This window comes from Periplaneta americana, chromosome 3 (assembly GCF_040183065.1).
Source record: "Periplaneta americana isolate PAMFEO1 chromosome 3, P.americana_PAMFEO1_priV1, whole genome shotgun sequence".
In the NCBI taxonomy this organism is placed as follows: domain Eukaryota; kingdom Metazoa; phylum Arthropoda; class Insecta; order Blattodea; family Blattidae; genus Periplaneta; species Periplaneta americana.
In genome coordinates this window covers 129334921-129348389 of record NC_091119.1, presented here as the reverse complement: position 1 = coordinate 129348389, position 13469 = coordinate 129334921, and the positions used below count along the sequence as shown (strand labels likewise).

At 35.7% G+C, this 13469-nt stretch overlaps 1 protein-coding gene across 4 annotated transcripts in view; it reads left to right on the top strand.

Moving 5' to 3' along the window:
• Positions 1–12903, top strand: part of LOC138696516 (prostaglandin reductase 1-like) — a 52013-nt gene extending 39110 nt beyond the window's left edge. For all 4 annotated transcript variants that reach the window (XM_069821580.1, XM_069821577.1, XM_069821578.1 and 1 more), the window contains 4 exons: positions 2567–2721; positions 3033–3144; positions 8378–8496; positions 12545–12903. In XM_069821580.1, coding sequence (XP_069677681.1) covers positions 2567–2721; positions 3033–3144; positions 8378–8496; positions 12545–12655 — 497 coding nt within the window. In that variant the 3' untranslated portion in view covers positions 12656–12903. The remainder of the gene's footprint in view (positions 1–2566; positions 2722–3032; positions 3145–8377; positions 8497–12544) is intronic.
• Positions 12904–13469: the final 566 nt, after the last annotated feature.

The window sequence follows — 13469 nt, the reverse complement described above, 5'->3', positions numbered from 1 at the left end:
TCCCTACTATGAGTATACACTGTCAAAAATATTGTACAAAAAAGTTAATTTTTTCAATTTTGTCCCATTTTTGACTCAGTCTGGCCCACTGTGTAGTGTAAGGAATTGGTGGCCCAACAGTCATCCGTTAGCAGTGCCACAGACACGCCATTAAATTAATGGCATCACTATGGCACCAGCGAATAGGGATTATAAAGAATGGACACTGAGCGAATTTTCCTGTGTTTTGTTTCTCTGTGCGCCAGCGGCTAGTTCCACTTTCAAGCGCTAGAGGTAGTGTAATCGAGCATACGCTAAGATAATAGAGTTGAGACACAGGATCCAAACATCGCTTACCTCATTGCATAATCCAGTAACGCTTTGCTTCAAATAAATTCAAGTTAACAGCTTTTCCTTATTTCTCAGTGACAAACTAGTTGTAATAATAATATTTTATATTTCAGATATCATAAATTATATTGTAAAATAATATAATACATTATAAAATTAAGTATCGAATTCGTTTAATATTTGTATATAATATTATATAGGTATATGGTTTTACTTCTCGTAAGAGTTTTGTTTTTTCATTTTCAGCGCTATCAAATCATTACATATTTTAATCGTTGTTGGGGTCAACGTCTCAACTCTCATTATAAAGGAACTCTAGAGTCTAGATATTACAGTTAATGAAGGATTTTTTATTTTATGGATCCAATTTATTTTATTTGAGTACATAATGTACCTAGATGTATTAATTATATGTGTTATATTTCCGCTGTGTCGACTGCTAGCTGGTTTGATGTCAGCGCCAACTCTAGGGAGAAAGCTGAATCTGACGCTCTAGCTGGCTTGAAGGTCATTGAAATCGGTCCGGCTACATCAAAGGTACCGACGCGAAGTGTCCATTCTTTATAATCCCTATTCGCTGATGGCACTGTGTGAAACCTACAATTTAATTCTTGGTATCGCTATGGGAAGTGCCACTTTTAGTCGCCACCACCAGCAGCAAAGCCAACCACTCAGAGCATCTGCATCACCATTATTCTCTAGCTGTGTATGAAGGCTCTCATGTATATCCATTATTCACAAGCAGCAGCACTTCAGAAGCGTTTCTGAAAAGAGGCCTTGTCTGAAGGAACTCTAAAATAGGGTTGTCATATGTCCTGGATTTTCTAGGACCATACCGAAACAGATATTTGCATCTCTGTGGCTTGAAAATAATTCATAGGACGCATATACAGGATGAAACATAAGTAATGTCATTAATTTCAGGGGGTTATTCTTTGAGTTATTTCAAACAAAAAGTTTAATGCAATTGTGCTCATTTTTGCTTCCTTTTCAATATAAAAATTGTGTCATATGAAACATTTCATAGTGTTTTTTGGGAAAGCCATTTATTGAATTCCCAATATGCTCAGTCAGTTTATTAGAGCAGTGTATTATGATGATAAACGATTGAAAGAAATTTAGTTTTGCCCTTTAAATATGCAGAAATATGATCTGAACAAATGTAACATTTCCTTCTGAAAAAGAATTTTAAAATGTTACATTTGTTTGGATCAAATTTCTGCATATTTAAAGGACAAAACTAAATTTTTTAAATGATTTATCATCATTATAGGTACACTGCTCTCTTAAATTGATGAGCATATTGGGGATTAAATTAATAGCTTTTCCAAACAAGCTATGAAATGTTTCATGTAAAACAATTTTTATCTCGAAAAGGAAGCAAAAATGAGCACAATTGCATTAAACTTTTTGTTTGAAATAACTCAAAGAATAACCCCCTGAAATTAATGACATTACTTACGTTTCACCCTGTATATTCCGGTTTTTAACAAACAATAAAGAGGACAAAGAAAATCAGCGTTTCCTTTCTGTTCACACAATTGTATTATTTTCAATTCAATATTTCAATTATTTTACCTATAATTATTGTATTTAAATTATTTTACCTAGGCGACTAAAAGGATAAAAAATGAAGAACTTAACAAATATATACAACACTGAATTCAGCGAGGTTCATATTGAATGAAATATATTTCATTAGTATATCAGGGATAAAGTGCTTTACTCAAGTCTGTATATGGTTATTGTTGGTATTACTGGTAGACTACTCTGTTTCAATTTGCCCCTTGTTGAAAAATATGATAAAATAAATTTTGAGGTGAAAATGTTGTATTTTGTTTCTGTTGCTCCCTTGACCTTGAAATCTCAGTAGGTCAGTAGTGATTTATTAGGTACTAATTGTTGAACATAAAATGGACGTGGTTTTTAAGGTAAGGTAACTAACTATATTTGTTTATAACAACGTAACTTGCATCAAGTCTTTTTTAAATTGTTTTACAATTTTAGTTGTTTTATATTTACTATACCGTCAAATGCAAAGAAGTTAATGTAATTTTACCCCTTTTCATTTCGTACATTTTAAAGACGAAAGTAGTGTCCCGGATTTTCTCTTTTAAATATGGCAATCATATATGAAGAAAAGTTATGTGCAATAGTCGGTACATGTTTTGCCCACTTTCTGCACTGTCTTTCAATCTAGATAAATCCTTGATTGATAAATCTCTCCCTTCTGCAGGTTGCAAGGTAATTGGATTTGCTGGGTCAGATGACAAAGTGAAATGGTTGGTGGATGAACTCAAATTCGATGCTGCATTCAACTACAAGACAACTGATGTGACAAAGGCTCTGAAACAGGCAGCCCCCAATGGTGTAGATTGTTACTTCGACAACGTGAGTAATACGTGAAACTGAAGAAGTCCAACTATTTCTCAGGCAAGGATAATAATTGATAGCATGGATTCTTTTGGAAGAAAAGTGAATCTTAAAGTCCTGTGTCTTAGATTTGCAGCATTTAAAAAATCTTGTCCTTGAATAGGAAGGCTCAAGACAAAATTAATCGGCGATTTCTTAGTCACGTTCAATTTTGAGGTAACAACATGGGCTCATGTCAGACCTACTATTATTATGGTTATGATGATGATGATGATTATTATTATTATTATTATTATCATTATTATTATCATTATTATTATTTGTTTTAGGTTGGTGGAACAATGAGCAGTGCCATCATTTCCTGCATGAATGAGAGGGGTCGTATTTCAGTGTGTGGTTCCATTTCCTCGTACAATGCAGATATTAAGCAAATGCCTTTAGGTATGTCCATTGAATGTTTCATAGAAATTTTATGTAACTTTTGTGTGAAGTGTATTTCTTTTCTTTTGCTTTATATGGAGGAGGAGCCTGAAGGGTAGCACCACAGCCTGAGGCTTATTGTGCATTGCGACTCCTTTTTATGTGTTGGTCCAAATGTCTCTCTCTTGTAGATACCATGACTCAGCTGTGATGCCATCTATCTATTCGTGTTAGGCTCAAAGTCTGATTAAGTCCCTGTAGAGCACTATTTCATACCCCGTCCCCCCCGAGTAGCATACTACCCCTCCTCAGACTGATGCCATCTGTATGCCAGACACAGTACCACATTCAGCTGCACTATTTTGGTAGATACTCTTGATGATGATGAATTTTGAAATGGTGAAATGATTAAAGGAATTGAGAGAACCCCGGAAAAAAAAAAACCTCAGAAATCCTGGCTTTGTCCACCACAAATACAACTTCGCCATCACTGGGATTTGAACCCCTAACCACAGTCATTGTAGGCCAGTGCTGTGTCAACTGAGCTATCAGGGCGGATATGTGAGGTTATGAAATATACAGTGTCCTGGACAGTATCCATGAAGAAAGCTTTTTAAGTCTTGTCAAAAATTCTGTTGTTGACAGCAAAACATGGAGGAACTTTCAGTGGTGGCATCACTGCAATCCTCGTTAGTGATAGATGGCACTGATGTTTCTCTTCTTAGCTGGTGAGCCGAAATGGCGTTCATGGTGCAGAAGAAAGTGGAATGTTGCCACTGGGTTTTAAGGTCCTTATGGCAATGTAGAAGAAATTGTAACAAAAGTACCAACTAGACTCACTTTAGAAACACACAATAACAGTATGATACAATGATACAAAGGTTTTAAATTGGCTTACTTGGGGGGGGGGGGGAAAGGCAGGGATTAAGAATATGGATAACAAGTGGACGTCATTCATGAAGCATTCTAGCGCAGTCAAATTATGTTTGCTGTCACAGTAGGGAACTAGATATCCATCGTCACAATCTTCGACAACATGCTGAAAGCAAACTAGTAGAGATGTTATTTGGCTTCACCTTGTGTACCAATTGAATGTTGTATGCACGTAGACGTTGTTAACCAATGCTAAGTTCTTGGAAATAAAGCTATTAATTCTCTTGTGCTCCAATATGGGAGAGTGATGTAGCAAAAAGTATAATCATTTTAATGTAGGCACCATATTTTTTATGTTATAGCAGTTACGCAACCCCCAAACTGTTTGGAGCACCACACCTGTTGTTTCTTAGTGGGTTCATATGACCTAGCCACAAGGATTGCCAGGCAACTTCATTGATCATATTCCCTCTTCACCACTTAGGGGATACTTATGCATGCCATGGCAGGTTAGCATCCTGAAATGGCATTTCTTCCTTTTTTGATGGAACAGTTATACCACGGTGACTTGGTCCCCGGAGCCTCGTTTGTTAAAAACCACAGGAAGGTGAGGATGGGATTTGAATAGGATAGGTTATGGAATGCACTTCACACGAAGTTCCTATTAAGAAGGATATCGTGGACAGTTGGCCTTGGAATTGCCTACTGGCACAGTGAACTTGAACTGTGTTGGAATGCTTCATGAATAACGTCTCTTTGTTGTTCAGATATCTTCTTGCCCCTATCTTTTACCTTTTAACTGAGGCAGTTTCGAGCAATAATTTGTACCATAGTGTTATAATGTGTATCTTAGCGTTCTTGTGGATACTTTGGTCAAAATTTTCTCTACGCTGTCACAGGAAACATAAATTCTGAAAGCCAAATGCAACACTCCACTTTCTGCTGCATCATAAATGCCACTTTGACTCACTGACTGTACAGGGAACAACAGTGCCATGCCAAGGATTACACTGATGCCACCACTGGAACTTTATAAGGTGCTCTGTGTTTTGCTGTGAATAGAATTTTCGTTGCTGCATTATGTGCAGACTTAACAACACTTTCTTATTGCTAGTTTTCCTCCTGGAAACCATGTATATTGTTGCAAAATGTTTATTGAACAAGTGGAATAAGTATTTTCTGTACATATTTCGTAGTTGTACTAAAATGCTGGCATTCATTCTCATCACTGTTTTAAAACTGAATGTTGCAAATTTAACGAATCTTGATGGACTAAGATTATATTTTCCCTAAAAGTGGATTTTTCTTAGGAGAGGGTTTTTCACTTCATATAAGCAAGTACGGGCTGAGAGTAGAAACTGAAATACTCTTAGACCGTATAACTAGGTCTACATTATTATTATTATTGTTAAGAATTGTAAATTTACAGTTTTCATATGCAAGTGCACAGTAACAATTGTTACAAGCTTACTCTCAGTCAAGATATCACAAGAAGCTGCTGCTAGTGTCACACTGGTGTAACCATACGTTTTACAGAAATTAGACACAAACGATATTTCTTTCATAATTAAATTATTATTTCTTTCCAACAGATTCGTTAAAAGTTTTCATAAATCGCAGTGAACAAAATTTTGACATGTTGTAGCTCTATGCTGCTTTCTGAATTGATGTTTTATTATCAGTGATGTTTTTGCATTACTTTTTACAATTTATCTAGTATTTTTTTCTTCAATAATAGCCTACTTTATAGCTTAATGAAAATCTGATGTCAAAACTGAATTTCGTGAGAGTATGTTGTACCTAGAGAAAATGTTGATACTAGAAACTTGTCCTCTCCCCTACGGAATTAACAGCCTGATAATTAAACTGGAGCAAAAGCAAATAGTTTGGAATTGAGAGTTCACAATGAAGTGGGGACAGTGCTGTGTAATGCGCAACAAGGCTAAGTTGTACATTGGTAATTTTAAAGAACTAATACATACATATATATATATATATATATATATATATATATATATATATATATATATATATATATGCCAATTGGTAATCACGTACAAACAAGATCAAAAACTTTACTTTTTTCACATGAGAACTGAACTGAGAAGTACATATTGCTCAAACTTTGTTCACAAATAACTGATAAATAATCGAAGTGATGCACAGTGGGCCAGAATTCAAATCTAGCGGGAAAAAATTAAATAAGTATGGAATATAATCTTAAATGATTCTGTTTTACTAAATAATGATTTCTTAGAGTTTATGGAATAATAATAAGCCAGTATGGGATGTTATCCGTAGTAATGAGCTATGAGTGCAAGATTGAGTAACTATTTTCATGGAGCCTACTAGATACTTAATTATATCACTTGTTCTTTTCGTGAACTTATAGTTTTCAATATTATCTAATAGGAGAAGTCATCATCTGCATCATCGTCCTCCTTAGCTTCCTTCCTCCTCCTCCTCCTCCTCTTCCAGCTGCAGCTGCTCGTCGTCCACTTCATCATCCTTCCCTCTTGTCACACGCATGTCTTCACTTGTACTATAAGTATGGGGTTCCTTCAAAATTTGCTGCACTTGAGCGGGAAAGGAATTCGTCTTATTTTTTTAAACGGATAAATACTTGATATGATAGGATCAGGATGATTTAAGATATCTTACATTGTTTGAATTCGTGAAAATTTTCATGAATAATCTCTACAGTACTTTCTAATGTTCTAATGTCTAGCTTCTTGGATATACCTATAGGTAACACTGCACATTGTATTTACGTTTGGTGACGTTATCTATTGAAAACTGTAATACTTTCTCTGGTGTATATTGTCTTGGCAAAGTTGGAGGTTTATTATAGGCTATCTTATACTTTGATGCTCTTTTTGGAGTGTGATTTGTTGTAGAACGTATGTTGCATCTCTTCCCTGAACCCCGCAAAGACAATTGAATAGCTAGAACTAATTCACTTTAAGAATGCTGATCTTACAGAGACTGCAGCCTACATGTTTAATTCTTGTTTTCACGCCACTTCAAACAATTTTTGAGGTCTACCTACTCCTGAAATGGATGGAATTATATCCTTGGACGTTTGGCGAGTTTTTATTTATTGTAGAACTCTTTCGGGAAATTTGATATCTTTTTTTTTTTTTAATTGGGGACACATGAATTAAAGTGAAATTTTAATGGCAAGGAGAATAATTATCTCATGCCTCCATGTTAAGTTTTGTACCAGTGCACTTTAATTGAAGCAGGTACCCAGCTTTGAAGCCATTAGCCCTGTGAATTTACAGTGTATTTAATTCCCCTGTTAAAAGTTCCAAGTTTTACTAAAATATTGACAATAATTTATTAATGGAGAGAAGAAAGAGTCTGGAGTAATCGGCCAGGCATGTGGGAAAAGTAGAGGGAAGAGAGGAGGAGGTCCGTGGTCCGTTGATTTCACTAACCATTCCGAATCTTTACGCAAAAATCTGTCCTTTTTCCTGGAGCACTGTTTCAAGCATTTTTCTAAATTACTTCTAAATGTGTGCACAACTTTTTCGACACATCGTATAATATCCTTGGAACAATGTTGTATTTCTAATTTTTGTCACTACGAAATCAGTGAGAGTTTGAGTTGACCCTTTTTTTAACAGTCAACACCTCGTATAAGTCCATCTGAGTCACAGTGAACTGGATATGGGGATCTACCCCTGAAATAAAAACGCAAATATAAAAAAAAGGCAAGTAAACGCAAGCAAATCTTAACTTTTGAAATAAACTATAAGGATTGCTTTATAACCTGATGTAGATTTTAAGGTGACACCTGGTGCAACATTTTTTATATCTCTAATTTAAAATGAAGTAAAGACATAATTCCGTAATATTTTAAAGCTATGTTTAACACATCCATGATAATATTTCACATATACAATTAAAGTATGAATAATGGAAATAGAAAGTACGAACCTTCTGTTAACACTTACATCACAGAAAGACACTTTTCTCCACATCAACAACACACAGATCACCCTCACATCACTCCCGTCATAAACCGTCTGGCGCTTGAGTTCTTACACTTAGCGACTTTTAGCAGCCAGCCCTGTTGGCATTTCGCTCGGTATAAATTGATGGCATACAGATTTGTGAAGATCAGTTTTAGTACTTCGAGAAGCGAGAAAAGTTATTTAAAACATTAAAAAACTCAATATTTTTCTGCTAGATTTGAATTCTGGCCCACATTGTGATGTTATGATGACATAAAGTTCGATTTTCGCAGTACTGATGCAAATATAATTCACGTGTTCCTTAGTATGGAAAATATAGAACACATTCCCGAGTTAATATTATTGGTATGTAAGTTTTATTTATGTATAATTTATATGATGCTATAAATATTATTTTACAGCACCTATTATTCAACCTGCAATGGTGTTCAAACAGTTGAAGATGGAAGGTTTCATTGTTACACGCTGGTTGGATAGGTGGAATGAGGGAATGATGCAGAATTTGCAGTGGATAAAGGAGGTAAATAAACTAAGTTTTTTTATGGTGTGTTATAGAATCTTATGAATTCTCTGAAATTGTTTATCTATGAGGGGCAGTCAAATGACAATGGGTCAGATGCCAAAAAATATAGTAGAACATTTATTACCTCAAAAGTAATCTCCAAAACTATTTATACATTTATCCCACTGCAAGACAAGACGATCAATCCCATTCTTGAAAAAGCTTGTGGGCTGTCTACCGAACCAGTTCTTTATCCAGTCATACACGTCTTCGTCCGATGCAAAACAAAGTCCATGAATGTCTTTCTTCAACTCTCCAAAAAATGTGAAAATCGCATAAGGAGAGATCTGGGCTGTAGGGGGAAAGGACTGTTGAAGCGTTTCCCAACCAAATCTCTGAATCGTATTCCTCACAGAGTTGGCAGTATATGGGTGGGCATTATCATGAAGAAGGATAATGCCGTTCAATAGCATTCCAGGGCGTTTTGACTTAATGGCGTGTCTCAGTTTGTGTAAAGTTTCTTCATAACGCTGTGCATTGATTGTGGCCCCATGCTCGAGAAATTCAACAAGCAGAGGATCCCTAGAATCGAAGAAGAAGTCAACATGACCTTACTGGAACTTGTGTGTACTGCTTTGGACTTTTTCGTTGGGGAGAATCCATGTCTTTCCATTGCTGGCTCTGCCATTTGCTCTCCAGTTCAAAATGGTGACATCACGATTCGTCCCCAGTGACAATACAGGACAGAAATGGATACTCTTCCTTGTGGTATCGTTGCAAGTGACCCAGTGAAGCAGCCATTCTGTTTGTTTTTTGTTCATCCGTCAACTGATGTGGAACCCATCGAGCGCAGATTTTTTGGTAATGCGGGTGCTTCGTTGCAATGACGTATACGGAACCGTGACTTATTCCCTTTAAATGACGAAGTTCTTCCACAGTGATCTGTCAATTTCCCCTTATAAGACCATCATCCTTTCTATATAACATTGCGTAAAACAATCCACAAATCTTCCATTCTGTGTTCTTATTTACCTGTTTATGTTCTGCATACCGTGTTCTTAGCTCTGTTTCAATGAATAATTCAGTATGGTATATTAGGTTGGGGAAGTTAAAGATGGAACAATCTACTACAAGATTTAAAATCCATTCTTGATCTACCACGTGGCCATGTTCAGACTGATTACTGGTCATGACTGTCTTACAAAACATCTACATCGAATCGGATTATTGGACTCTGCTAAATGTTTATTGTGCAGTAAGGAAGATGCCATGAATATGGAACATCTAAATGTCTTTGAATCTCTGGAAAATTTTATGGACCTTTCATCTAAATATTGGGAAGCAAGAAGGAGAATGACTTCACTGTTAAATATTGAGTATTAGACACACACATATAGTATATTGGAGAGAAATGACAAAATCGACTCTCCACCCTTTAAATTTGCTCCAGAAAAGAATTATCAAAATTTGTCCGTATAAACATTTAGATTACCCAACAAAATTAATTTTTCAGGAATTTGATGTATCAAATCTAGAACAAATTTATAAACAAACATTGCTGATTTACTTCCATAAAAATCAGAATAAATTTAAATTTGATCCTCATGAATACTGTACGAGACAAAACTACAGTTTCTTTCTGAACACCTCCAAAATGCCACACAACTGCTGGATTAAAACACAGCAGAAATTTTGGACCAACAATATATAATGCATTAATTAGAGCTTACCCTGAACTAAGTACATTTAACACACACAGATTTAGGGAACAAATTAGATTAATTATTTGTTTTATATTTCTTTTAAGCTAATTGAGTTAAAAATTGATACTCTAATATTCATGTACTTTTGTATTTTCTATTTGTATATATTATTACATACTGTATGTATTTTACTATATATTAATGTTATTGTGCTCATTGAACTCTCTTAATTTTGTGATATATTTTGTATAACTGATCTGAACTGCGCAAGAGCACGAACTTCTGCTCTTTCGGGCTGCAATGCCTAATGTAACTCAAGTGTAATGTAGGCTATTAATAAATAAATTTGAGATTTGAAATAACATCAGGAATGATGGCACGATGAGCCTGTCCTGGGTGAGCATCATTTTGCAGTGACACGCACCCCTCTCGAAATCTCTTGTGTCCATTCCAGTACATGCGAACATGACATGCTGTCTCCGCCATTAACAGCAGACATGCGACGATGGATTTCTCGTCCTCCTACTCCTTCAACAGTCAAAAATCGCACTACACCTTGCTGTTCTTCTTTACGTACTTCCATCAGTGATGTTGGACGAACACACATATCTCTAACCTCACTTCCAGCACAATAAACGAACGACTAGTGTATAAGTAGAGGTTGTAAGTGTGCTTTCGCGAGTCGCCTCCAGATGTCAGTTCAGCAATAAAATTCCAGTGGTACCAACTTGCCCATTGTGATATATACGCATGATGACCCATTTTCATTTGACTGCCCCTCATATATTATTTTCATACCCATTATTATTGATATGTAAACCTCTTGTACTTTAATGTTGCATAATTATATTTAAAGAAACAAAATGGTGCTCTAGTATTAGAATTAGGCATTCCTTTTTCACATTGACGAAATGATAAAACAGTGTAAATTCAGTATAACGTTAATATTCTTTATTTTCGAAATTTCCTAATTTTTTTTGCTTTCTGTCTACTTTCTTTAGCTTCACCTTCATCTTCATCACTCATCTTTTTTCTCTCCTTCCTCTTCTTCTTTCTCTCACTCTCTCTCCCCATCCTGCTGGCCTTGGTAGTCTAATCGTCATTCCATACAAGAAGACTCTGAATGTAAATAAATGCATGTGTCAGAATCCCATCCTATTGGCTGCAGGACAAAGAACATCTTTAAGGCATCTTGAATGCGATGTTAATTAGTTCCCAATCTCAAAGCATAACCTTCATTAATTACTTCTTTTATCATAGACCCATACTCTCCATTTGTAAACCGAAACAAAAATATAATTGTACAACCAACACAACTATAGCTTCATTCCCGAAAAAGGGCAATGTATTCTACATGGAGGTGTATCTCTGATAGAGTGCAGAATTTTTTTTCTGGTATTTCTTCTCTTGTTCTCATCACTGCTGTCGCTGTCAGCGTTACCACAGTCTAGTATATACAGTCACGAAGCTCAATACGTAGTAAATATGCATCCATAGATAGTTGCTAACCACTAGGATCGCTAATATCGCCTCATTACAGACAATGCGAAATAGTACCGGCACAGTCAATTGTTCCTAGCACCCTCACAACTCAAGCTTCGTGACTGTATAGACTAGACTGTGGCATTACTATGACCTTGTTATTTATCTTCTATTAGCACCACCTTTGTAACTTATTTCCTCGCCATGCCATTGACATATATATATATATATATATATTTTTTATTTTATTTTTTTTTTTGATGTACCGAAGTACATATGATATTTCCATGCAGATATTCTGCGTCATCATATGATGAAATAGTGATGGCGTGGCTTAGTGGATAAAGCATCAGCACGTAGAGCTGAAAACCCGGGTTCAAATCCCAGCGCTGGAGAGAATTTTTCTCCGTTCCATCACTATTTCATCATTGACACATAGACACATACTGCCCAGCATGGACCTTCATAGGCCTTAATAGTGATGCTTTGCCTTGTCCTAATAGATTAGTTCATACACTGATATTACTTCAGTTTTTTATTTCCTATAAATTAATGTAGGTTATAATTTCTGCAAACATACAAGGGCTAGTCCACACCTGTGGAGTAATGGTCAGCGCATCTGGCCGTGAAACCAGGTGGCCCGGGTTCGATTCCCAGTCTGAGCAAGTTACCTGGTTGAGGTTTTTTCCGGGGCTTTTCTCAACCCAATATGAGCAAATGCTGGGTAACTTTCGGTGTTGGATCCCAGACTCATTTCACCGGCATTATCACCTTCATCTCATTCAGATGCTAAATAACCTAAGATGTTGATAAAGCGTCGTAAAATAACCTACTAAAATAAAAAAATACAAGGGCTATCATTGTGTAATTTGTCATTGCAGGGAAAACTGGTGTATCGTGAAACTGTGACAGAGGGATTTGAAAACATGACTAAAGCATTCATAGGGATGCTTAAAGGAGAAAATACTGGAAAAGCAATCGTGAAAGCATGAATCTAAAACAGATGCTGGTATTGATTGATGTAGAAGAAATCTGTCAATTGAACATACAATACAGTATGTTGTTTTCCAATGGCTGAATTGGGGAGCATTTAGCTCATTCTTCTGAACATAAATATATAAATGTATATTTTTAATTACGAGATACTGAGGTAGTGAAACAAATAATACCTCACATTTAAAACATGATATTCTGCAGCATATTTTTTTATTAATAAAGGATTTCTTACATATCTATATAATGGAAGCATTTTATTTTGTATTATCATAGCTGTGATTAATATAACAGCAAGTTTTTAGACTAGTTTCCAATGAACAAACTTTCTTAGATATTATCCTTCTTTCATTAACCATGAATGTATGAATTAATTTTGACCTGATTTGTACATATACTGTGTATCCTATACTTTGCATTATAAAGTGATTTTGGCATCAGCATAAGTAGTATGGTGATGCAAACGTCTAGTTGCCACCTCACATCTTACAGTGCACGTCATTTGTTGGTTTTTATTGTTTCACTTCAACATTTTAAGTAGCCTATAAAGGTCGCAAATATAGTCTGTGATGATGATGATGATGACGACGACGACGTGTATTAGGTCACTTTGTCATTTCATTGTATCATTGTTGCTGTTTCAGAATTTCTTGTTTTCTGGATGTATGAAGTATTTAATTTACTGTTACTGAACGATACCTTGAGTTAGCAATAACTATCAGTGGCGTTGCGTGACATTTTGACATAGGAATGCAATTTTTTAAATTGTTAAAATACAGTAGTCTGCTTTCGTTACATGCAGGAGTTGTGTTC